Source organism: Pollicipes pollicipes, unplaced genomic scaffold (assembly GCF_011947565.3).
Source record: "Pollicipes pollicipes isolate AB1234 unplaced genomic scaffold, Ppol_2.1 Scaffold_2555;HRSCAF=2994_pilon_pilon_pilon, whole genome shotgun sequence".
Classification (NCBI taxonomy): Eukaryota; Metazoa; Arthropoda; class Thecostraca; order Pollicipedomorpha; family Pollicipedidae; genus Pollicipes; species Pollicipes pollicipes.
In genome coordinates this window covers 43,206,331-43,233,618 of record NW_023596136.1, presented here as the reverse complement: position 1 = coordinate 43,233,618, position 27,288 = coordinate 43,206,331, and the positions used below count along the sequence as shown (strand labels likewise).

The 27,288-nt window shown below is 51.7% G+C and overlaps 1 protein-coding gene across 1 annotated transcript; it reads right to left on the bottom strand.

The window, feature by feature from the left end:
- Positions 1-822: 822 nt before the first annotated feature.
- On the bottom strand, positions 823-26,851 carry LOC119101580 (uncharacterized). The gene is made up of 11 exons (XM_037224929.1): positions 26,219-26,851; positions 25,646-25,789; positions 25,542-25,609; positions 24,897-24,993; positions 18,374-18,529; positions 12,045-12,066; positions 7,274-7,401; positions 5,520-5,679; positions 4,437-4,618; positions 3,332-3,603; positions 823-877 (listed from the first exon to the last, which is right to left on the bottom strand). Exons 1-11 carry the CDS (start codon positions 26,849-26,851, stop codon positions 823-825), a joined length of 1,917 nt encoding a protein of 638 aa, XP_037080824.1.
- Between the last annotated feature and the right edge of the window lie 437 nt (positions 26,852-27,288).

Here is a 27,288-nt window from a genome sequence, read left to right as displayed (position 1 = left end):
GATTGAAATGCATATCGCTACCAAACACTTCTGTATTGGTTGCACCAGGTCTGTCCCAAAGATATGTACAGCAGGATAATGTAACATGGTGAAGAAGTGCAACTGGAGTGGCTTGCCTTCATCATTATCGAACCCCGCCATGAACACAAAAAAACAAAAAACAGGTAACTGGGGGTTTAACAGAGCAAACATGGCGGTAAAGTAAGCTCCGTGCTTCAAATCGGCTAGTTCATTCCCTACGAATTGTTCACTCTTGTGTGCATATCAAACATGCTCGGGCGGCTGGCGAATTAATCCGATTTATGTATGAAATATATGCATGCTTAGAGTTAGAGCATTTTGCAGAGAAATTGGTCGATATTTTAAACCATAGATGGTGTCTTTAAAGATGATCTGGGAGGAACGGAAACTGAAGTTGTATCACACTCGTTCGAGACCAAGAAAAACAAAAGTAATTCAGTAGATATAGAGACTTATAATTGTTTGATAAAATTCTGTAACAACAAACTTGACTAAAAATCTGTGAAAATGAGTGCTCAAATTGTGATATTCAGATTTTAGACTTAATTTATAAGGCATTTCTTGAATTTTTCAACCCCACATTTCGAGGGTGGTGCAGTTTAGTGGTCAGGTTTCTTTGGGTTGAATAAATACGTGGAGTAAAATTATCCACCAGCCTTTGTTGGTGTTTGTATCAGGCTTTGTTTTGCTGTGGTGTTTGCGTGGTGTGACCCCAAAAGTTGTCGATGCGTGAAAACTTTGCATTTACCACACAGATGAAGATTGTGATGCATTTTGTAAACACACCAAACTTGATGCATGCTAGCGGCTGGAGTCGCTGAGGCTCTCGGGCGTGAAGGTGCCTGGTGCCCTTGCTCTGAGCAGACATAGGCATGATTCAGATGTAGGTGAGGCAGGATATAACCATGGGTGTCCAGGTTCTGTATAATCTTGTTTATGCTTGATGGTTTCAAATGAGCTCGGTTTTGGATAACACCTTAAAACCTCTTAAAGGGAAATATGGGTTTGGTATGTGTAACTAGACAATATCAGGTAGGCATGACAAATTCACATCAGATATGGGGAAAAGGAATGAAAAATTATTCCTTATAGCATGTTGCTTCACACCCAAAGTCGGCAATTCTAGGATACTGCGTCGTCGGCCTAAAACGTCACCCTCCATTTGGTGCAGTTTGGAAACGAGTAAATCGTATATCTGGTCTTAGCGTTTCGGCTGCGGTTCCTTTGCTTTAACTGGGAGGATACAGCATATTGAATACCCAAGAATTGTCCAGTAATAACGTTCTGCCGTCTGCAGAGAAGTACCGACATGGAAACGACAGTCCAAAAATTATGCCGTGTAACGAAACGAGTGAATCGACGCCGATCAATATTGGAATTCACGAAGCAGAACTGTGTGGGTAAAAATAAACGTTTTCTTATGCTGAAGCTGCGTGCCGCCTTGATAAAAGAAAAATGAGACAGTCATAGCCAATATTTTGGCTGCATGACTGGGTACGGCAAATATTAAACTCGATGGCATCACCCCGCACTTCCGGTAGGATGCAGTCCCATGGCGACACCTGACTCTGAGCCATGATTTGCGGTTTTGTGCGCATGGAAAGGCCGAGGCTGTCACGCAATAACTCTTCAGTCATGCCATGAAACGGATTTTTTCTACGGTAACTTAATAAAAAGTTTGGCTGCACCGGTCTAAGCTCCTTCAAGCACCTGACAAAGTTTTACTGACCGGCACCTGCAATCCTTCAGGGAGATAAAGCCGCAAACTGGGAGATGGGAGTCCACCCGCTGCAGAAGCCGCTTGCAGGAGTGGCGCCTTGTAGGCTTCGCTTACCCCATACATACGCAACGCACTCTTTTTTCTTGACGGGCCACGACATGCCACAGTGTGACAGACGTGGGAAACGGTCATATGTAGAACGTGCAAAACAGGTCTTTTGCCAACGCTGCGAAAGAACTGGTGACGCTATGCTTCACCTGTGCCTCTCCGTCGGCTGATCGGTAAAGACCCATGTTGCGACAGCACGGTGAATCTGGTAAATCCGGCCCAATTCAGTAATGTTAACAACTCAATATTTAGTGTTCAACTCACGCGCCAGGGTGACGGGATGAATACCCTCGGGTGGGGGTCAACTGTACTCGGGCTTTGGGCTTTCGGGCTCGGGTGGGGGTCAATTTGACCCCCCTGAGATCTCAGAAACCGAGGGAGCTAGAGATTCCAAATTCACAGGACTTGTTGGTCTGTACGTGCATACACTGGTGCCAACAATTTGACATCCCTAGGCAATGACCTTTGGGTGAAACAAGGTCAAACAAAGTCAAACTCCAAATTGGTGTTTAAAGTGCCACAGCACCTACAAAACTGTTCTGAGAAAACTGGTCATTGGTAATTGTTTCAGGTCGGTGATCTTTTTGACCTTTCGCAGGTCTTGGTGACCAAAATCGCATAATATTGCTTTGAGTTGCATTTGAATAGGCGTCTGAGATTGCACTGAGTGGTACGTTTCTAAAGAAGTTCATAGGGATGTATAGTGCGATTCCGGCTATTAATAAATTCAAAATGAACATCAGAAACTCCCCTACACCGCAAGCTCTGAAGTAGAAAAGTAGGCCGGTTCTGACCTCGGTCTGACCCTCAGAAATGACCCGAGGTCAATGGAATTTGTTCATTCCATTGTTGTGTCGGCTAATAAACTATTTCAGAGATGTATGCCTTCTTCTACTAGTCCGTTATTGCATCAGGTTGAATGATTCCCTACAAATTGTCTTTGCTGAATCCATGGCCTGACTTTGACCTGCCGTAGTTCAGCGACCTTTTAAGGTACATCCAAAATTTGATACCAAATGATCCAGTATTCAATTGTCTACAGCTATGCAAGTTTGGTGCGGCTACGCTGCCCCGTTCGTAAACCATTCTGGGACAAATATTTGAGAGGCGAGGTCAGATTAGCCCCAACCGAGCTCTTGTTGATAAAACAAATGCTGCTGAACAAAAAATTCGGTTCTTCCAGCCGGGACAGACGGCTGAATGACCTGTGTTCAGCAGCCTCTACACGCCAGATGTTTTCACGTCACTTGAGACAGCATAGCATACGGCCCATCGGCCCCGAACTGAGACTGCCCCAGCACCCCACTCCTGAACTGGTCCCGGCTGTCCCGGCACCCCTCCCCTGAACTGGTTACGGCTGCCTCGGCACCCCTCCCCGAACTGGTCACGGCTGTCCCAGCACCCCTCCCCTCCCCTGAACTGGTCACCGCCGTCCCTGCACCCCTCACCCGAACTGCTCAGCGCCGTGCCGGCACTCCTCACCTGAACTGATCACGGCCGTTAATGTTCTCCTGCTTCAGACTGAGAATGATTGGGCCGAGGTCTTCGTCCTGCGTGAAGTAGTTCCAGTGTTCGGTGCCGTAGAAGTATTTCTCGTACGTCTCCTGCTCGATCGATGTGAGCTCGAAGGCGCCGCACTTCTCGTAGTGCTCCTCGATGGGCGTCTTGTCACGTGTCGGGGCTCGGATGGTGGGCACGCGCAGCAGGCGCCGCTCGCCGGGCGAGAACGGCGCTTCCTCGTCCTCGGCGCTCGCCTGAGGCAGTGGCGTGGCTCTGGCTCGCACTCAAGGCGGCTGACTCGGGGAAATTGGTCGGACAGGGACAAATCCTTCGGTGCAAGGCGCCAGTGAGGTAAATGACTGCCTACCGCATTTATAAAGATATGCTATCCCACTTAATGAAGTTCGCAAGTGGGGCCTTTGCAAATCCGAGCCTCGTCCATCTCGAAGTTTTTGTGGGCGCTGTTCCATTTCTGGTCATCCGAGCAATACCGCGGTCGCGACCACCTCCAACGCCCACACGCATAGTCCGCTTAACCCTACACCGACTCACATCTGCGGCATGACTCGTGGCGTCGCTGGGGCCCCAAGACCTTGCCTTGCTTGGCAATGGCGGCAGGCTGCTGGCCGCGTATGGCGCTCAGCTCAGGCCAAAGTTCAGAGGAGCCTCAAGTACGGAATGTATGCAGGGTGAAAAAGCGATTCACTGATACGAAGACGTTTAGTTCATCTATGAAAGCTTCTTCAAATGGCAATTTAGGTTGATATGTTGTTTCAAGGGCATGCCGGAGGCGATTTTCATTATCAATTTATTTAAAGGACGTCAAAAATCCAGCGAGCCTCTAGCAAAATTCGCCTTGCCGAGCCATGGCTATAGCACCCTTCTGGAAAGCAACCGTGTGATAGTACTTCATAATAAGTTGCTGGTCAGAAAGATCATGATTGGGCTTAACAACCACCTTGGTTGTTCACGCCATTCCACTCAAAATCATCAGGCGAGCGTTTCGACTAATTCGGACAATGAGCCCCTACCAATCCCGGTGCAACGATCGCCCGCGTTTGGCGCCCATCTCATCCCACCCACTGACCGCCGCGTCCTCGCGGTGAGCGGTGCCGTTCTGCGCGTCCTCCTCCTCGCCGTCCTCCTGGTGGTCGTCGGGGTCCTCATCGGCGTCCCAGGCGACGTCATCCTCGACCGGCTGGCCGGCGCACTCCACCCAGTACCCGGGCGTGACGATCAGGTTGTGCGGGTAGCCGCGGCAAAATTCGTCTGGCGGCGGCGCACGGCATCAGTCGGGGCCGGCGCCGGCGCCGGCGAGCGGTCACCACGCCTGCTGGTCACCGTCGCTGCCGTCAGCTGTTGTGACGCAGGGCCAGCTGAGCCTCTGGTCCGTGTGCTGGGCGTGAGTGGATGTGGTCCGTGTGCTGGACGTGAGCGGATCTCTGGTCCTTGTGCCGGTGGTGGGCGGATCTGGTCCCTGTGCTGGGGTGGGCGGATCTCTGGTCTGTGTGCTCGGGGTGGACGGATCTCTAGTCCGTGTGCTGGGGGTGCGCGGATCTCAGGTCCGTGTGCTGGGGTGAGCGGATCTGGTCCCTGTGCTGGGATGGGCGGATCTCTGGTCCGTGTGCTGGGGTGGGCGGATCTCTTGTCCGTGTGCTGGGGGTGCGCGGATCTCTGGTCCGTGTGCTGGGGTGAGCGGATCTTTGACCCGTGTGCTGGGGTGGGCGGATCCCTGGCCTGTCTGCAGCCATCGCAAATGTATGATTTGAGTCACCCAAAGGTCAACACCAGATGCCGTCCCGCACAGAGTGCAATCGCGCCCGGCCTCTTGATGGCAAGATGCTGTTTATGGTGGTTGCGCCCAGTGGTGTAGGTTTTAAACAGATCTTCTTTCGGGCTCATCCAATGCACATCAAATTACAAAACAATGACATCCGCAACAGCGGCGTGTGTCCACAAGTGGTAACCTTTTGTTGAAAACGGCTTTGTGCGTTCGCGGTAATGCTTAACGCTAGGAGTGCGGGCAACAGCTACTGCTAGCTAGTAGTGCGGGCAACGGCTACTGACAGCTAGGAGCGCGGGCAACGTCTGCTGCCAGTTCAATGAGCTTCTCTGAGCTATTCCGCAAGCTTCCGAGCTATTCTGGATAAACAGGGCGAGCGTGACTGACCTGAGCACGCCTGCGGCGGCAGGGGGAAGATCAAAGTGGTGGAGCTCTTCCTCCTGGCTACGGCGCAGCCCAGGCTCTGCGGCTTGAACGCCCGCAGCTGGTTCATGAAGTCGGAGCTCTCCATCAGCGCCAGGTCGGCAAAGTGCAGGTCACAGTAGATCTGCCACCGGCCGAGCACAGCAAAAACACGCAGTCAGGACCGCGCGCGGTCATCTGGTCGCATAGTCGGGACATGGCTGATCGGATACACAGGGCTGTATGGAAACTCTTGGTCGCGTATCATCACCTTACGATGGTGTTGGAGATGAACGAGACCGAACCGGTTACCCGACACCCGAACTTGTACCTAGCGATATTCTTAAACGCAGACCAGGTGGAGGCTGCGGTTAAATGAAACCTGTTGCGGCCTTCGCCCTGTATCAGTCGACTAAAGCGGTCCACAGTGTTTTTCCCTGTATGGCGCCTAAGGGTTCAAAAAGGTTCGCTGTCAAGGCGAAAGTGTCACACTGTAGGCTGTGAAGATAAGGGCTCGGCACCCCAAGTGACTATGATTCTGCGCATCTGAACTTCATCTGAGTCCAATTTCAAAATTACCGAATTATAAGCCTGTGCGAAATTACGAACCTACGCAATCATATCCTGCAAAGGTTTCATGCTTCGGTCTCGTGTGGGCAGCCGAGCCACAAACAACGAAGTTTTGACGCCACGTTTATCTGCGTATGACCCAGAACAGGACAAGTTAACATGATCAGTGAAGTAAACGTGATACATGTAAATCAGTTGTCATGTTTATCATGTTAGTCTTCGCATCGTTCATCACGCTAGCCCATTTCTGTACGCCTGCCCATAAGGCACGATTCAGAACTGCGTACCTTCGCGGCTTTGTCTCGCGAAACTAGGCTTAAGTCAGTGAACCAGGAGGTCTCACATGTCCCCCGCCGCTTATCGCCATTGACTTGCAATAACGAACTAGAATATTCTCTCATAAGGAAGCATTAATTACCCTTTCATCGTACAGCTGTAGTGACATTACTCGCAGGAAACATGGTACGTATTTACCCTATGTGCTTATTCACACCGCCATTTAAGTTCAAGCCCGACCGTTATTTCATCCTCACGAGAACCTGTCATGCATAACAGCCAAGTACACCTTTCTGCTCTTCGTTACGCCAGACCTGTGCGGCACATGGCCGATGCGTTTGACACCACCCCGCGAGCAGCTTACGGAGAACCAGCAGCACTGCCCGGCCAGCCATTACTGACTGCGACGGCCTGTCGTGATTGGCAGCTCCCAGACCGGGGTTCACCCGGTCCACTACTTGCGGTCCAATAATCCGGACGAGCTGCACTTGGCTACCAGCAAAGTGTAATGCACTCCCTACAGAGCTGCCTTCCGTCTTTTTGTGGGCGTTTTTATTGCTGGACAAATGACGTTGTTCATGACACAAATAGCCCAAGTGCTGCGTCTGAGTGGTGCGCCTGGGCGTAACCTCGCAGGTGAAGGAGCCATCCCCTCGCTCCCGGCAGTTGGCTCCGGCTCCAGCTTAGAGCGGAGCGAGCTCAGGCCGTGACAGGGCCGTATTAAGGACTACAGGGTGCGAACCACCCACTGCTGGAGTTGGTCACTCGACGAAAACGCAGCCTTATTCAGCCATCCCCTGTGACGGCACTCGGGCAGTGCGCCGCTTCCGCGGGCCAGCGCCGGCCGCGCAGCAGCGGCGGTGCGGACGGCCCACCGGCTGCGGCCCGCTCACCGTGTTATCATGTCGGCGAGCCCTCTTCTGGTTGGGTCCGGTCAGATTCTGACCGCATGAGTTGCACCGCAGGCACTCCTCGTGGTAATAGTTGTTGTCGTGGGGAGAGGCGTCCTCTGAAGCAGTCGGTATTGATCACACAGCAGCCCTGGGCACCAACGTCTTAGAATAGCACATTTTTTTTTGGGGGGGGGGGCGGAAACGGGTGTAGCTATGCATGCAAGTCGGGTACTCCGATTCAAGGCGAGTTAGGAAGTGTCCTTTTTGCCCAAATTCGTGGAGGTTTAGGGGGCGCGCAAAGATCAGTCATTTTTACTTCTAATGGAACCGGTAGGACGTTATAAAAATGGACATTAATATCAGCTGCGACACTTGAAATGCAGCCCTCAGCACTCTCTTAGCACAAAGATTCCACATTTTTCCACATAGCATTTAGTGTCTGTGCTATGTGCGAGATGGAAAATGCTATTTTTGGGAGCGGCAGAAGTGCGTGGAAAGGAAAACATTTCAAATCGCGTCGAAATGGGTGTAAAACGAATCCTCGCAAGTGAAGTAGATCGATGGTATGCATATAAATGCGATGCGAGCTCATTTCAACTATATTTGACTCCTTATGACCTCACTTTGACCTTCCCATTCCCTGCTCGACCGTGATCAAGAAAAGACTATCAATCCACGTTGCATAATGAAGATGTACCAAACAGACCTTTATGTCACATTATCCCTCTACAAAATAGCCATTATAAACGCATCGTATGCTGTACACGCCATTGCACAAGGGGGTATGTGAAGTGTACGCTTATCAGCATGCTGGTCTCCTGCCAGTGCGCTTCCGCCTTCCGCCGAAGCTGGCGCAGATGATCGTTGCCACCGGCTGCAACGCTTGTGAAGTTCGGACATCATTGGCGACGCGTTCCTGTCACAACTCAGCCGTTTTCATTTCTGACTAATATATATTTCTTAGCCATTTACCGCCGTAGGTAGTCATTTAACTGTTATGGGCGCAAAATGACCACAGTAGTCGGCGCGCCCTAAAACTCCAACCAACAACAACAGACACACGCTTTTCTGTGAAATTATTTGTTACTTGGACACAACTCTCAAAATGATATTAAAGTAGATAGTCGTCGCTGGCTTTCCATTCATGGGTTGGTTTGCACAACCACCGGCCCGCGTCGCTCTGGATGTTGGAATGGTATGCAGGGGGACTTATCTACCAAATCTGACATTGTGTACCCCAGTTGACGAATAGCGCAGTATCATCAAGATCATTCGCCACGGGCATAGACAACAGCGTCGAAGCCATGACTGTCTTCTCATTATCAATGGCGTTACCCAAACCAGACAGGCCAAGACCTTGGTCCTCAAAGAGATCTAGTGGAAAGGCATCACAGCCATCGCCGCTTCGATCACGGGCTTGTCAACTGTACGATAGTTCTGAAGGTGTTCGTGCCGCTTCAGGTCATTTCTAGGAACGTCAGCGGATGCAGGTACAGACAGACACGAGGGTACAATGTCCGCTGACGCGCCAAAGAAAAACCTGAGGCTGTTTCAGAACGTGCTGCACTGCAGGGCGGTTAACAGTTCCGCAGAAACCTGGTTTGACTCCTAACTCATTATTAGGGTGTGTCATCGAGGGGCTGAATCTCTTGGAATCAATTCAGACAAAATTGTTATTTGGCACACGGATCAATGATAAACTTTCAGGTCTGTCGCACGGCACCAATGTTGATATTCGTGACGCGAGAGCAGTTTTTCCTTGATACGCCAAGAACGTCGTATTTGGTGCTAGCGTCGGTTTTTGGGGGTAAAACTTAAAGCTGCGCAGTTATGAGAATGCTCCAGCAGACCGGGGTAGGCTTAAGTTTGAGATCGTTAACACCATTGTAATATTGATTTGCAATTTATATGCTTGTTGTGCGGACGCTATGGGCTAATAAGTTTAATTTTGCTGGTAGTGACACATCTTTTCGACCAATTACTCGCATAAGCATGTCCTACCACCAACTGTCGACTACGGGAAAGCCTTGAGCTACATCAGGTGGCCGAGCGAATCGAAGAGGACTCTCGCTTATACAATCTTCAAGACCGCGTAGGCAGAAAGCAGGGAACTGTGGACCAACGTAGCGATCCCTGAAATGATCTAAAATGCGTGACAAAATTGATAGAGAGGGATTGACATCATCCCAACAGAGTTATCAGCCGGAAATCAAAGAAAGAGAATAACACGGCAGCGCCATCGCCGCGAAATTCAACAAGCTTCTCGATATCGCGAAATGCAGGTGCGAATCTCAGCACCGCTTTCCATGCTCAATTGACTGCACAGTGTATCAAGAGGAGGTTGCCTTGAAGACCAGTGCAGGCACCGGAAGCTTACCCTGGGGTCATATGACCGGGATACGACTGTGACTAGGGAGGCTCGCGAGGTGCGGAGGATGGCCTGACAACTCGAGGAGCGTCATGGATCGGCCGCCAGTGAGGCGGTGTCTGCTGCTGAACCTGAGTCGCCTTCCCCGCCGACTGCTGAGCCCGCGCCGCCTGCTGAGCCAGCCCTGGCTGCTAGTGCTGAACTCAAGCCTGCTCCGGGACCAAGTGGTCTCAGCGCTGGCGACTCAGCCGAGAGCACAGATTCCTACACCGCTCCCAACATGGTAGAAGGGGGCGACAACGCCGATTGTTCGTTCCGGTTGAGACCACTGCCACTGTAGAATATGGCGTTAACGATCTGACTAACACCGCTCTGGTGGTTGACCGCTACGGTGGCTCGAACCGACCGCTGCTGCTATCATCAATGCCTTTCAACAAGACAGCAGAGACGGACTGGCTATTTGAAATCAAATATCATAGATCCTAAGAAGATATGCTGCGCAAGAGGCAGAGCGAGAAAGGAGACGTCTCGTCAAATTGATGGAGCAACCCAGGAGTCAGGTTTAACCATCCTCTACTCCGACGGCCGCAAAGGCAGGAGCTACATGGGTCACACGGAGCCAAGCGAATAGCGTAGAAAAAAAACACGGTGGTTGTCATCGCTGAGCCAGGCAGCCGCTACGTGACTCATTTTACGTCCGAATTCGGGCGCGTCCTGCACCTGCCCAACGAGCTACGCTCCGTGAGCCCGCAGTGCGACGATCGCATCAATGTGCGCTGCTGCGGTGGCACGGCCGTCAACACCGACACAATAGGCGACGTGTTACGGCTGTTTGAGCTGGCCGCCAAGTCACCCGTACACTGGTTCATCCGCTTGTTGCATGGCAACGAGCTGAACCTCCCCCATCTGCTGCCGCGCTTGGACGGCACGACCACGGGATCGATTTTTTTACCCATCGGCAAGACCTGCGCCGGAGAGGTCTAGGAGAAGGATGTTATGGCATTCAAGCCTATGCCGGGGCACGTGCCAAACCTGCCAGTCAACCTGATTCAGCAGCTGAGCACCAACTAGCAGCTGCTGTACCCTCTGGCCTCCGGCGTCCAAAACGGCTCTGTCCGAAACGTGGCAGTCCGGCGGCGAATCGGACCATCAAACCACGTCAGGTAAATATGAAAACGCATTTTCTTCGAATTTATAGCAATGAGTGTCTAAACTTCATCCAGTATCAATTGATATTTCATGTAATCACTGTTGTGCATTTACTTATTATCATTCCTTGTGCCGTTGCATGTCGTATTATTTGTTCGTTGGCCCATGCTTACTAGTACATTTATTGATATGCATTACGTCACACTTAAGGACTATGGACATCGGCATAATTACATGCACTTAACAGGTGCAACAATTTTTGTATGATATAATGCTCAGTTCGTAGCAAATTGATCTAATATATTCGCTTTTACTTTCAGATGGTTGACATTCTCTGGCCGCTCGCTTGCTCCTAGTATCGAAACACACAGCAGAACTCTCAAGGGCCTCGTTTAGCGCGTGGTCAGCCACCATGTGCCGGTATGGTCCGCCATCCGGCAGAACAGCAGCTGCGGCCTTGCCTCACGCAACTTGTTCCGGAGCATCGCGCTGCTCCGCAAGCTGCCGCATCGCAACAGAGGCCACGGTGCAGCCAATCCTCGGTGACATCGTTTCCATACGCAAAAGTCTTTTGTATCGCTTGCCGCCCACAGCTTGGTGCTTCCTGCGGCAGGCTAAGTCAACCAGCATGAGGTGACTGCAACGCCAGGCGCCGGTTTACGGCGATACTTCGATCGGCTCGTGCGTCACGAATTTAAGTTTTGGGGAACAGCTTTTGTTATGCCGTGTACTTTTGCACTCCTGCGTCAAAAATGTATTTGTCTCACTTCATTTTGTTAGTGATGACAGACCCTCATCATAGAGTGACCTCATGAGTCGAGTTTAAGGTCGGAGCCTGTGTTAGCCTTTCTCTAGTTCAGTCTTTCAGTTATTCAGTTCAGTTCAGAGTAGTTCAGTTCAGTTCAGTTTAACTCCTTGCTGGCCTGAAGACGAGGTCGAATGAAGCTAATTTTTATTCTCGCTGAGCTTGTTTGTGAGTAAGGCAATCGCAATTTGAACTGGTGGCTCCTTAAGTGAGGTAGGTTCATCATATGTCAGTAACGGATGCTGCTCGTTATTGCATGAACCACAGCACGATGTCGAATGGTTGACATGTCACCGCCGACGGCACGGCTAATACTGACTAGTGGAAATGTGGTTCCCTACGTGTGGATGCACTTGGCTGATAATTGGCAGGTCTAGACTGCCAAGTGTCAGGTTTAGTGCAGCCTGGTTTACATTGCAAACTAAGTAACTGATGGGTCAGGGTCGTATGTGCCGGGTAGAAAGTGCTACCCTAGAGCTGAGACTTGAGACAGCTGGTTGATGGCAGATTGCGGGAAAGGTATTCTTTGCTGCACTGCATTCGCTATGTTCATACTACAAAATTGCTAGCAGCCTGTTTGCACCTATATTGTATGCCATAATATAGGTATATATATATATATATATATATATATATATATATATATATCACATCTTAAATTTCGCAAACTGTTTGGTTTGTCGATCAAATGGTTCAATGCAAGCCATGAATCTGAGGTGAGCTGAATCAAAAACATTGAAACGGCCATGAACCATGAGCTGAATGGGATCCCAAGGTCTGTAAGCCGGCCCTGAGCCGGCTTAAAACAACTGAATCGAACACCAGTGTAGTAAGAAGTGTTAAATCTGAAAGGTAGTAGAGACCCAAGTGCTTCATTTCAAGCTATCAAACTGGCGTGAATGTATGTTTATATAGAGCCATGCTGGTTTCCCTAGAAGAGAAAATGCCTTATGACAATCAAACTTCTCAGCTCATTGCGTACCACATAAGCAGCCATGCATTCTGAAAAAATGGCACCACCGATTTCGTTTTGAAAAGGAAAACGAGATTATTTCAGAATAGCCCTAATTCTCTAAAAAGTATAATTGTGGGCTTAACTAGTGCGCGCACTTAACCCACATGCACAGGATCATATCGTTAACGGCGCTGCTCGGAAACGCAGGAGCGTCTTGCTTTCGGGACCATTTCGTATGAAAGAAATGAATTCTTAAGAACAAACAAGACCTGATCCAGGATGACCACCGGCATAACTGTCACAACCGATGTTCTGGATGCCGCGCCTCACCCACCTAACGCGGCGCTGTGCTGCGCAGTAACTCAACGGGCGCTTGGAAACGCGCGAGCCTGCGCGTCGTCCCGGCCGCCGCGGGGTCTCTCGGCCGACACCCAGGGGAGCGTCTCACCCCCCGGCTGCTGCCGCCGCCCGCCCGGTACCAAGCGTGCTAACTAAATAGCTCCGCGTCGATCAGGTCACGGTCTGACCGCGCCGCGGCGTTTACGTCACCTACGCCCGTCGACTACCAAGCGGCGCCGGTCTTGGCCACGCTCGTCGACTACCGAGCGGCGCCGGCCCTGGCCACACTCGTCGACTACCGAGCGGCGCCGGTCTTGGCCACACTCGTCGACTACCGAGCGGCGCCGGCCTTGGCCACACTCGTCGACTACCGAGCGGCGCCGGCCTTGGCCACACTCGTCGGCTGCCGAGCGGCGCCGGTCTTGGCCACACTCGTCGACTGCCGAGCGGCGCCGGTCTTGGCCACGCTCGTCGACTACCAAGCGGGCCGGCCTAGGCCACACTTGTCGACTACCGAGCGGCGCCGGCCTTGACCACACTCGTCGACTACCGAGCGGTGCCGGCCTAGGCCACACTTGCCGCCTACCGGGGGGTGCCCCTAAGCCACACTCGTCGACTACCGAGGCCGCTGACTACCGAGGGGTGCCCCTAAGCCACACTCGTCGACTACCGAGGCCGCCGACTACCGAGGGGTGACCCTAAGCCACACTCGTCGACTACTGAGCTGTGCCACATGAGGATGTACCGATGGAGTGATCGGATCTGATGATTGGACGGCGGGATGGTCCGGCTGGAGAGCTGTTTATCTGCTGACGGCCATGAGGCTCAGCGGGGAGAGGATAAGTGTCCAGCCCTAGCCAGCTCAGCCGTGTTAAGGTTCTGAATGAGCGACTTCTGTTGTATAAGACTCGTTGCCGAAGATTGGTTTCTGGTAAAAGGCGTGAGATGATGCTGTTGTTCCCGTTGTTACTGTTGGTTTTGTCGATACCGTTATCATGCTTCTGTTGCATATCGGGGGTAGGCGCCAATACATAACTGGCTCTAAAATTGTGACTTGTATCGCATTGTAATAAGGCGTGACACGTCTGCCCCAAATTCAAATAAGGCAGAATTGAACAAACGTGCATGAACCACTGAATACAGGAGATAAGCCTATCGTGGGTTGCAACAAAGTGAACGTGCGTGGCAGCGACTATTGCTCGCGTAGGACTTGATGTGATAATACTCTAGAATATTTGCTAGTAATACGGAACTGTATAATTACGTAGAATGAGCTACACAAACACTCATACCTTTCAATTTGACAACCCGTACTATGGTGTGATTTCAACAACTTCTCAGATAGTGGCAATGTTCATGCTGACTGACTATGTGAAGGCTACATCAAAAGTTAAACAGAACACGTCGCGACGCGCACGTGTAATATGCGTGGAATGAGTGCAGCAAAGGCAGCGATGCATATGAACTATGCAATGGGCAACGTCACGCTATCCTGTCAGCTTGGGAGAAGCTGCTGTCTTGAGAGGGGCTGGAACTTTTCAAAGCTTTTGTACTGGCGAATGAGAAAACACGTCTGATATGATCTTGGACAGGGTTGAAATGGAAGTCCAGGCAAGATGCGAATACAGATCAGATGGTCCAACGGATCCATGTCGAGTAATATAATAGCACCAGTCTCGCCCGGTATGAGCTGCTTCCGAACTATGAACAAGGAGAGAGAGAGAGAAAGAGAGAGAGAGACAGACAGACAGACAGACCAGGACAGAGAGCGAGAGAGAGAGAGAGAGATGAGCGAGGAGAGAGAGAGAGAGAGAGAGAGAGAGAGAGAGAGAGAGATAGAGAGAGAGAGAGAGAGAGAGAGAGAGGATGAGAGACGAGGAGGAGAGAGAGAGAGAGATAGGAGAGAGGAGAGAGAGGAGAGAGAGAGGAGAGAGAGAGAGAGCAAGAGTGAAATGGATAGGTTTAGGTATATTGATATAGATCTGTGGAGACGTGAGGTATGCATGGCCTCTGAAGTCGTACAGTGTCTCGCCAGCAGCTATGCGGGAGGAACTGCGAGCCTGACCAACAGTGCGCCTCTCGTTTAAAGGGTAGGATCACTTTTCACTTTGTTTCAGCACACTGTTGGCCTCGGTGCGCATATGAGTATGCTTGTGCCTTACCGTGATCACGTTGGAAAGTTTAGAAGGGCGGGAACCACAACAAAAACAATGCTTGTGGATTAGGTCCTGAGATGTTGTGGTCCGCATCTGGGTGCGACTGGCATAGCGCATAGCCCGGGCCATGGTATAGATTGACCAGGAATGGCAAAGGCTGAGGTCCGGGTCATGCTGCAGATTGACCAGGAATGGCAGAGGCTGAGGTCCGGGTCATGCTGCAGATTGACCAGGAATGGCAGAGGCTGAGGTCCGGGCCATGCTGCAGATTGACCAGGAATGGTAGAGACTTGAGGTCCGGTTCATGCTGCAGATTGACCAGGAATGGCAGAGGTTGAGGTCCGGGTCATGCTGCAGATTGACCAGGATTGGCAGAGGCTGAGGTCCGGGCCATGCTGCAGATTGACCGGGAATGGGAGAGCTTAGGAAGGTAACAATGACCGAAAAAAGTTAGAATTTTTTGACAGATAGATAGGAAGACCACGCTCAGGGATGGGTGGGGAGAGCTGGGTACAAAGCCCAAACAGACATACCGACGCTTGTCAAAATTTTGAAGGACTGACTTTCCTCCCGCTCGGTACTGGGGCTGACCACTCAACTTCATATACTCGAGCGGAAAAAGAATTGGCCGAAAAAGCCCTCTGACTGATCTCTCATGAGGAAGTCAGGCTCAGAGAGCATCAACCCAAGACACCAACCATGGACGACTTCCTTGAGCGGATGAACCGGGCGATCGTCTACATTGCTTGCATTCTCTCGCATGCGTATTCAACTACATTAGAAGAGCTTTTACATAAAATAATGAACCCCGTCTCTACGTTCAAAAGCCATATTTTATTACTTCTTTAGGTATCAGCGACTCAAGCATCGGCATGTGAAGTAAGGCTTAACTAGTTCGAGGCCACGTGCTTATACAGAACGATCTCAACACGGCTCCAGCTGCGGTTGGACCTTATGCAACTTACAGCTGGATGCTGACGATTCGCCGTTTCCGGGTCACCGTGCGGGCCCGGGTGCACTGCGCCCGACGGCGAGAGCCTCGTGCTGCAGCGAGGCACGGTATGGGGAGGACAGGGGAGAGCAGGGGCTGAGGTCACACCACGCCGGTCAGGGCACGCCGTCTGAACGCCGGAGGTGCCTCGTGCTCCGGGCTGGCCGGCGCACGCAGCGATCAATGCCGCCGCGCGGCCGCCCGAAATCGCGCTGACCTGGCGACCCCCCCCCCCCCCCCCCCGCTCCGCGACCCTACTCCCTCTCCAGGTGCGTGTTGTTCTCAGGCCCTACAGAGTTCCCCAGACAGACGCTGTCGCTGGCAATGTCTCGTAAGCTGCGTAGCCTGCATTACAGCACGCCAATGTTTTTGAGCTGGTTGTGAACACTGTGTTACTAAACAAAGATCGCCCACGGTCACTGAGCTCGACGGTCACTGAAGCGACCAACAAACAGACCGCAGGGATCAGGCCACCGAAAGCGGCCTGAGTCGTCATCGATCTGAGCTGTTTGTTGTTTTTAAAGAGTATTGCGAGACACCTCGCATGCACCCTTTTATGGAGCACCAGCGGCTTCTTTAGCCATATTAGCACTGAGGTCATAGAGCAAGCGGGACTCGAATCCGGGCTCCCACGTGGGAGCGGAAGGCGCTTGCCACTCAGTCACCACGCCCCCTGAGAAAAAATGCGGACGCCCCCTACGCTTCACCAGGAAAGGATGGCTGGGTTCCATGATATGCTTTCAGACCATTACAAAGCCAAGCGGATTCGAAGACCAAACAAGTGTTGGCGTATAATGGTGGAACGAGATGTTGCTTTCCCTGAACTACTGATTCCAAACATCTGAATAGCTGACACAGGATATGGCCCTTAAGGACTGCACAAATAAAGTCGTTCGCGCACAGAGGCTTTCCCATGAGGAAGGTCTGACTGGAGCGACAGATGATGATAGCTTTGCGTGCCGTGCAACAGCGTGTAGGCGCGCTTGTTTATACCACCTCTAGTGCCCGACGAAAAGTCACGGTCACACCCATCCAAGCCCAATCTAAACAGCAATCGATGCCGTCACGAAACGTCTGCAAACTGCTAGGTGTGCATCAAGACCCAAGGGGCCATGCAAGATAAGTTCGTGAACACGGTTTGGCAACGAATCGTGTCGGCAATATGCAAATTCTATTTTATCGTCCCTCTTACTGTAAACGGGTTAGCGTGAGTCATTTTCATCTGGCCGTGCCGCGATGATGCGGTGTTTAGCGCATGCAAACTTTACAGCTCGGTGAGAGTAGTCGTGATGGCAAGTCTTAGAAGTCACCAAAAGTCTACGAAGCGAAGACCCACTTTAAAAATGTGCGCAGGCTTCTTGGAGAAGCTTGTCATGCTCATGACAAGCTGATGGACACATGCTCGCTCTGCAATCTTCTCTGATTTGGAGAACACCGGAAATAATCCAAACGAAACCTGTCCGAAAGCGTTGCATGGCGGATGAAAAGCTTGCAAAGATGTGATCCTTTGTGTTGACCGTAGCTTATTGAATTTGTTGTGGGGAAAAAAGTTTTTGTGTAAAAAAGAAGACAAGCTACGGTGCGGCCCACAGTACAGTTAATCGCCAGTTGACATGGAGATTGCTTTCAAAAAGTGTGCTTATGTTGCGGGTCCAGGAGCGAGAGACCGCGGGCCGTGATGATCAGCTTAGTAGACTGGGTAACTTCTCCGCTACTCACAACACCTAAGTTTTGGCTATTTTATTTTGAGGGAGTCCTTTTCACCGCGATTTTTTCCCAAACAGATATGAATTTGTTGGGAAAAGCTAGCATGCCGACCAGTGATAGCTAGAAACTTGTCACACATTCTGACTAACCGAAGGTGTGCCAAATTTTTGCTTAAGCTTGAGCGTTTTTTGCCGTTTGAACAATCACTTGCTGCGTTTCTACCCATTTGACCCCACTGAGCTATCAATGCTGTCAGCCGACTGTATCCGTTATTTACATACAGAGTGACATTATGCGGTTTGTTATCGTTTTGACACACCAAATGCGCGTATCCGTTCCTTATCTCAAGCGCCTGCCACCATTTAAACAAAAGAACTGCCGTGGATTTCACAATTTCATCCAACTGAATCCGTCCCAAAGTTTGTGTCTGGCATGCACTACTCTACCAAGCATGCCGTCATCAACATCCTTCCACGCTGAATGTGCGCAGATCTGAAAGAAGGTTTCAACTTGATTGTCAGCAACATGGTTTTGAACAGCAAAGTTCCATAAAAATACCCAAGGAGCTCCAGGTCCCCTCACAGGTCATGGTTGACAAGTCTCACACAGCGTGCAGAGCGTGTTTCACACCGTGTCTCGGCCTGACCCCGGCACCGTACCGTCCAGCAGCTGCGAGGTCGGGTCGGGTCCTCCGTGCGCGCTGGCCACGTCTTCGAACACGGTAGACTGGCGGCGGAAATTGCGGCAGCGCACCATATCTTCTGTGGTGGACTGACGCCGGAATCCCTGTTCCGGAGGTCAACAGGCAGTTAGCGCCGGTGTCCTCAGGGCAGCGCGCGGCCGGCCGGGACCCAGAAGCCACGCAGCAGCGCGAAAACGAGAGCGCATGTTCCGGTGAGCCTATGCCTGTTTGGAATTATTGGTTGTGGATCCTGCAGAAGACAAACAATTCTCGCATTTTCGAAACATTCGCTTCGTAGGATGTCATAGGGGCTGGTCCGACATTGGCCCGTAAACATGCTGTACTTTTCCGTTACGAGCGCGCAATAGCGACCACCGATTTCACAAACCGCTTTTTTGTTTTTCCCCATGGTGCAGAAATCGCTAACCCGGTGTTGCTCCGCGCGTCTCACCCGTACCAACATAATGCCTGCCAGCTCCGTGGCAACTGACATCTGGACCGTCTCCGTTTTTATGTTTTACCCTGAATATTCCCGAGCCCGCCGCTTAACGCGATGGCGACTCCTAAACGTCGGCGGCGGCCAGGTTTTGTCCGGTCAGCTCGTTCTGAGAGGCATCAGGGCCCGGTCGATCGCAATCAATGACGTCAATCGGCAAGCTACCACGTCAGCTTCCATGGTTGCTGATGCAGCAGGATCAGTCACCATTGGGTGAAGATGGTGCAGACACATGTCAGTTATCTCGTGGAAACGGAAGAGAATCTACAAATATGTTTAAATGTATCCAAATAAAAATTGGAAAATGGGCTGTGTATAAAAATGTCCACAAAGAGATTTATGCATTTTACATGCATCCTGGTAACGATGGGAATTATTTCCCCACTGTCTGGCTAAACTACTTAAAAAAACGTGCATAGCTTCTGTCCTCTAACCTCAAACTTACCGCTTTTGACTTTTATAATTCTCTATCAGTGGGATGATGTCTCAAAACATTAAAATGTACACATGTCAACGAATATATCAGGGATTTTCTACAAAACGTCTTTTATCTTAAAGAGGGTGCTCCACATCTGTGAGGAGTTTTGAACTGAATAGCCATCTTGAAGATCATTCGGTGCAGTTCACAGCCCAGGCTTCCTAAACACCTGAACACGTTTGTGCACCTGATGTGCATACTCCTTCGGGGAGACTGTTAATATGTCCAAAGCTGTTAATATGCTTTAGAGACCACCTCAGTTTTGTCTAATCTTTGAACAATATGCAATGGCTTGAACATTCTTTCGGAGCAACTATTTCACGGCGATCGTTATCACTGCACGGTACCCGCCACCTGATGTGACGTATAACGCTCAACGTCGATCAGTTTTACGAAAACTACAGCTCCGACCATCGCTGTTCTGGCTCCCGAGCTCGGGAGCGCGCTGGAGGAAGAAGAGCGGCTAACACATTCGGTTTTACCAAGACTGCAGCCCTGGCCGCTGTTGTTCTTGCTCCGAAGACTGCAAGTGCGCAGGCTCAAAAATTGTTTGTGCACTTTTCACCTTTTCGTTTCACTAGTGGATTCTACAAACAAATTAAGGTTTTAGGCGGACATAGGGTGACCTGTCTCATTTTTTACCTTATCTCGACATACGCTATTCAACATTTATAAAACCCGCTGCATTTTCCAGGGAAGGGGTCCGTAAATAGAACGCTAGGGTGCGCATAATCGCTCCCGGTCAAGGACTCAACGGCCATTCTGTCCCAGTGTGGGGTGCCTTCCGGATGCCATCCTGGCGACACGGGGTGAGGTCACCTGGTCGATCCGGAGGCCATTAAAAGGAATACATCATGTTTCATTGCTCCACTCCCGGACGCGGATGCCTCTAACCCACGCAGCCAGCCCTGGCTTGACGCAGCGACCCTCAACGTCGTAACAAGATATCTGATCGCCGCAGGTGGTGCCATAATTGTCAGTCATTTCCCGGACGCCAGCAGTCGACCATGAAATGACCGCTGTCACGTTTGTCGAAAACCATCTCAAATACAACGCGCTGGCGCCTAAACCCGGCGAGCTGGAGTCGTGACAATACCAATGGCGCAAAGCCCGGTTCACGATGGTTAATGCCTACCAAAAATTTATTCCGCATCCCACAATGACTTGGTCGCAATCGCCCACAATGTGCGTCGCTGCGCAGGTCCCCTTTGAGTCCCTTGACATCTCCGTGTACCGCAATTGGTTCATTTTAAGTGCCAAACACGCGGCGCGAAGAGGCAACGTAATTTCATCAAATTTGACTCGCGTCACTGCGCGTCCCTTGCTTTTGCTCTATCCACCATACTGAGATGCTGTGGAGATTCGTGTTTGGGTTGTTGGATTTATTTATGTGTTTAAAGCTGTATTTTTTAAGTGTGATAGCTACAAGAATCAGTACTTTAACCAACGAACAGCACATGTCTTATGAACTATGAACTAATTGCAGCACAACAAGCTACCGTAAAAAACTATAAATGCCTTCGATGCACCATGTAGGTTAGATTTTTAGCTTATACTAACAATTTGCCAGCCGGTAACTGGAGGTAACATGGCGCCGCTGTTACATTAGTGATCTGTTTAAATTTAGATAAATTTTAGGTCCAGAATTTCAGCAAGAAACTTTAAAAGAGCTGCCTGCACCTACCTTACAATAACAGTAGTCATTCTCTTATAGCAAACGACTGAGGAAATTCGTTAGAGGCCTGGTAGAACAATTATGGAATATCCGGAATTCGAAAGCACGACCTATCTATCATGAATCTGGTAGGTTACTGTCGCAGCTATGTAGCTAATGAGGCCGCTGGGTATGTCGCGTAAGTCTAAAAATCATAGAGCATAATGCATGAAAGCCCTCACTCGGTACGCCTTAAAATTTAGCTTCTCCAGACAGAAAACGGCTGACGGGTCGGCTCAAGACAATACTTCGTTTCGTGCCGGGCTCATCGAGACTGGTCTGATATAATTCGGTCTACTGTTGTGTGAAACACAGACATTCAACACGCGAACCTCACAGGCTGGTAGAAAAAGTATGCCGAAGAACGGTTGTGCTACCTCATTACTTCGGTCGGGGCCGGCGGCTGGCGGCACAATCTCACTGTCGTCGACCGATTACACCGCATCGCACCGTTCCCTCTACAACGACGGGTCGGAGCGACCAGGGGGTGGCACGCTCCAATATGGAATCGGATGAAAATATATACCATGCCGAATGACACTAGTGCACGTACTTCTTATCACGGGCACACGAGCTGGCGAGATGCATTTGGCTGTTTTCAACGATGTTCACTTTTGTGCGACATTTCGGCACCCAGTGCTTGGAGCGACTCGGAAGGGGCATGCTATGATAAGGTATTTAACGAACAATCGTCTGCTAAATATTCGGTCACACGTACCACGTGTCATACACAAGTGCTGGAATGTGAATTTTGCTATTTTCGACGGGTTTACACGTTTTTCTCGCGATATGTCGGCACCCAGGACACGAAGCGACTGAAGAGTGGCAGACCTCGGTGGATAATCTAACGGGGAATCAAATGTGATAGATGCGAGTGGAAAATGTGATGTGATGCAAGGTATGTGGATAAACATGTCACGTGTCAAGGATGCACTTGCCAACAATAATAATTTCGTCAATTCCAGCCGTTTTGCTCACATTTTGCGCCATATCTGGGTACCTAGAGCGGCTAGAGGAGTGAACGAAGCCGCAAAACATAGATAAATCCAATTTCTACGTGTTAAAATAATCGTAATGAAACAAGCGTGCCAATGCCTGTCTTATTTTGGAATGTATCTACTGCATTCCATTAGCATGGAACCTATGCCAATGGAATTTGGATTCTGTATACACCTGACTAGCCGTTTTCGAACTCCGACCAAGCCAGGGAGCTGATATGTAACCCGCCTCGTAGTATTGACTGCAAACATATGAGAAGTCGACACTCTGTGACACACTCTTGACTTTGTGTGTACAATAGAATGGCATGCAGTTGTTATTTATAGGAACTTATTTTCCTTAGCTTTTGCAAATGCACTCAATATTCACATTACCGTTGGTGGCATCGTGAGGTTGCCGACAATAAGTAAAGAAAACTTTTGTGTTACCCATCGGGCAAAATGAATGGGATTTGAGATTGGGGTAAAACGGGTCAATTTAATCTACATTCATGTTCACACCTGCCTCAAAAACTACCAAAGGAGCTTTCAGCAAACATTTTACATCGTACTAATATAATCTTACTTCCTAACATTGCATGTACGAGCCCATCCACGGACAACGTGAAAAGCCGACGATATGCCTCAGGTGATTTCCCATTACCTCTAACAAGAGATGAAAGAGTTATCTGTATTGGGCGAGTGTCACCCCGGGAGCTTCTGCTAATGGAAACTACGTGCTGAGATGGCAAAAACGTGATCTGAACATTTGGTTCCGCCCTATGGGGAGGCCATCAGAGATGATTGCAGAGATGATCTCAGAAACAGGTGTAGATCGCGCGCAGGCTACAATCTCGGTAGCATTTATGTCCTCAGTCGCATTGGGTGTGTTATTGAGAATGGTGGGGTGGGCGTATGTGTGGGAATGGGGTGGGAGTGGGGATGGGGAGTCTACCCCTTAGACGCTGTAGAAGGTGACGAAAGTGTTGGAGCTGGCGATGACTTCCGGCCTCAGTTGCGACTGGTCACGATTACGTGTAAATCCCTAATCTTATCGGGCTGGGACGCAAGGTGTAATGGACGCACCTCTTCACAAACTCAATGACGTCATTCGTGGGCCATGTTTGATGCCAGACCAATCGAAAGACAGATGAATGCAGGACCAACTGAGCACCTTACGAGAAGCGTTACTTATTAGTCCGTGGCAATATATCTTAATCCCGCCCGGTAATTTCCTGGTAGATTAAGTGGAAGTTGCATTAGAACCCTGAAAATAATATGCCTTCAAGCTGCATGGCCGCAATTTGGCACTGCGCGCGTGATGCCGCTCGGACGGCATGAACACACACTTGCTGAGTGGCAAGGCCTCATCACTGATGTGTTTATCAGCAGCTGTTCGATTGGCGCTTCACCCTGATGATGAAGGGAGCGGCTCATCACATGAACGCACAATTCATTTGATCGTTCTGGATTTAATGTTCAACTACAAAACAGCCGCGAGGAAGTTCCCACGACTAAAGACTGGCGTGGGCTTTGCCGCGCACGCGTGGGAACTGTCCGTGAGAAAATACTGGGCCACGCAAATGTTTGAAAACAAACGTTTTGTCATTTGAGTGCTGATTTGCGTCACGTCTTATCAAAATGATTAGCTGACCCCAAACAGATTGCTTAACCACAAATGTCTATCCAGCCGATGCAGGGTGGGGAGGGGAGGGCGGGGCACCTCCTCAGAGCATTCGGAGCGACCTCCTGAACCGTTCAGTGCACTGCAATGAAATTTGGACTGGCTGAATCTGAAACCTTTTTGTCTGAACCGCAAAAGTTAGTTCATGCCGTGTCAGTTCATTGCCGTGTGACCCAGTTCTCAAAAATGTGTGTGGCGAAAATGTGGAAAAGTAGAGCTTTCTGGCGCATTGTCCGATTTGTATGTAAAAGGTCTTCTTGGTTAGTGGCTTTAGACGAGCATGGTCAGTACCCGCAAAAGTTTACATCAGGTGAATCTGGGAATCGTATTCAATTTAGGTGACTTTTACGACATTAACCAAAATGACATATGACAAAGGTGATGCAAGGGTTCTTCAACGTCATGGTCAGATAAGGTCCAGTGTTTTAAGATTTCCAAATTCTCAGGAATGTCGTGAGTGTATGACACGTCACATTCTTATTAAGGCCATGCCCGAGATGTTTGCTGTGCATGTCCGCTAAATTATCCACGATCATTTGCACAAAAATAATACTGCAAATGATGTTTGTGATGAACGTCATGAGCGTTTCCTTTTACGAGTTCAGATGCACCAACAATGGGCGTACATGTATAGCTGCAGCCCACCTTTTGCCAAGAGGACAGCTTCCCCCATCTCAGAGGAGTGTGGGAAGTAGCGGAGCCGACCCGTCGTAACAGTTGAGTCGTTTTAGCTGTTATCGTATGCATTAGAGTTCTCTTGATCCCAGCACATGACAAATGTCGTGTTTAAAGGTGATATGCAGATTTAAGGAAGTTGCATGAATAAAGCCGCCAAAACTTTGGAAAAAGGACACTTAACCCCAATTGCCGCTCAGAAAATGATTGCTGACGCACGTAAGGGAGGCGCATTTCAATTTTCCATGATACGATTAATCTGAGAACTGCGGCATGCATCAGGCTCCTTCTAGATAATACTTCTTACACGCCACAAAATGTACCTGGCAAACGCCAATCAACTGATTTTCGTTGCCTTACACCTTTGCAATATTGTCCTATGGGGTTTCATTAACCTTTATCAAACGTGTGTGTGGGGTGGGGAGGGGGGGGGGGGGCACCACATACCTTAGCGATCAGAATTTCCTCCGTCGTCGATTGACGTCTGAAAGAAGAGTTGGGCGACGGATCACGCGAGCTGCCTGTACTGGATCCGTCCGGTGACCTGCGGGCGGGTCAGGCTCTCAGATCCACGCCGAACAAAACCACTCATTCCGCACGCAACAGGCCGAAAACGCAGTCCATGGCTATGGTTTTGAAGATACCCTGCGCACTCTAGGAGGGAGGTCAGGTATTGGATGCGTGGCGCTGGCGGCATGTCGCTATGGAATCACACGCCACCAGGTGCAGGTGCGCATGCGGCATCTGGCACAGGTAGCGTATACGTCACTTGCCACATCCGTCCGCCGTCCGTTCTATGTGGATAAGCGCGAGAGAGGTTACGCTTCTGGGCGCTAACTGACCGGCCTGGGTGCTAACTGACTGGCCTGGGCGCTGACTGACCGGCCTGGTCACTGACTGACCGGCCTGGGCGTCGACTGACCGGCCTGGGCGCTGACTGACTGGCCTGAGCGCCGACTGACCGGCCTGGTCGCTGACTGACCGGCCTGGGCACTGCCGGCCGGTAAGAGGCGATAGAAGCTGACTTCTGCCCATCGCTGGGAGGTGAGGGGTCTGACCTGTGCCCGGCGACGGGAGGTGAGAGGCACCTACCTGTGCAGACCGTGGTGGCTGCCGTGGCGACCGCGGCCGGTCGGCTCTTCGCTCGACTGACGGCGGCCCTTGAGGCGGCGCGCCAGGTTCATCTCCTCGGCCGCGCTGTCCGGCGACAGCGAGTCGCGCCGCCGCGACCGCAGCGGCGCCTCCAGCTCGAACGGGTCGGGCGACAGGAATGGCCGCGAGCCGCTGCGGCCGCGCGCCAGCGGCGAGCTCTCGTCGAAGGCGGCGGCCTGGCGCCGCAGCTGGCCGTGGCGCGGCGACGACTCGCGGCTTCGCGGCGCCGCCGCCTCCGGCGCCGCGATCAGCTCGCGGCTGCGCGTCAGCGGCGCCGGCTCCGGCGAGGCCAGCAACTCGCGGCTGCGGCTGAGCGCGCTCGGCTCTGGCGAGAGGCAGAGCTCGCGGCCACGCCCCAGCGGCGCCGGCTCCGGCGAGGCGCACAGGCCGCCGCTCGACGTCGGCTCGGGTGAGATGCAGGCGCGCGAGTCGCGCCGCGGCGCCAGCGGCGTGATCGTGGGCAGCGAGATGCGGTGCAGCATCGAGGCCGGCGCCGGCAGTGTTGGGCTCTGTCGGCCCTCCGACACGTTGGCCGCGCTTAACGTCACGCCGGAGTCGCGCGAGGCGGTCGACTCGCGTGATGACTCATCCTGGCTCAGCAGCGCCGCCTGGCGCGCCTCGATCAGCGCGCGCGGCTCGATGTACTTGCCATCGGGTGAGACGGCCGGCTTGGCGTCGCGCCCCGACGGCGTCGAGCTGACCGACTGGCGACGGGCGCGCCGCTCCTGGCGCTGTGACTGCACCTGAGTTTCGCGCCGCTTCCGCCAGAGTTCGGTCACGCTCTCACGGCCGGCCAGCAGACTGGAGATGTCGGCGCGGAGGTCAGAGCCGGCCTCGCCGCGCCGCTTGCTCTTGAGGTGGCCCTCAGCCAGCGACTGACGGCGGCCAGCGCGCGGCCGCGGCGCCTCGCGCGGTTCGCGCGAGTCCGAGTCGCGCCGGCCGAACGGCAGCGAGCGCGCCAGGTCCGAGAGCGTGTCACGCCGGCCGAGCTCGGCGCGCCGTCGCTCTCCTCCGCCGCGACCCCAGTCGCGGATGAGGTCGGTGAGCTGCGCGAGCGAGGAGCGTCGCCGACGCGGCCGGCCCGGCGGCGACGGCGGCTCAACGGCCGCCAGCTGCGCCGTCGAGTCACGCCGACGCGCCGGAATCGGCTGCGACGCGGCGTACTCGTCGGCGCCGCTGCCGCCTTTCCACACCAGACCCACTTGGTGGCTAAGGATCGGCAAGCTGCATACGAAGCACAGCGCTGGCATCGTGCTGCGGCAGAAAACAGAAGCTCTGGTTCCCATCCGCTGCGGTAGAGTAGCAACTGACTGTATAGTACTCACGAAGCCACCCAGTTCCATCGGGTGCAAAGACTCGTGAACTTCTGTGCGCGGGTTGTGAGCGGAAGGAGAAGGTGTGACCATATATCGAACGTTGTCAGGGATCTACGATGGCTTAGTTCTGATCAGCTGGTCAGATCTCATGCGTTGTGCCTGCTCAAAAAAGTCTTACTCACGGGTCAGCCACCATATATAGCCGCGATGTTCGCGCGCGCTGAGCACACTCATGAAACGCGACAAGCTAACCAGCTGAGGCGCCTCCGAGAGGTGAGGAACTCTGGCACTCGTCGATTTAGCTACAGAGCATCGGATTTGTTTAACTGCCTGCTGCCCGACTGGCGCAATGTTCAGAGTCTAGGCCGCTT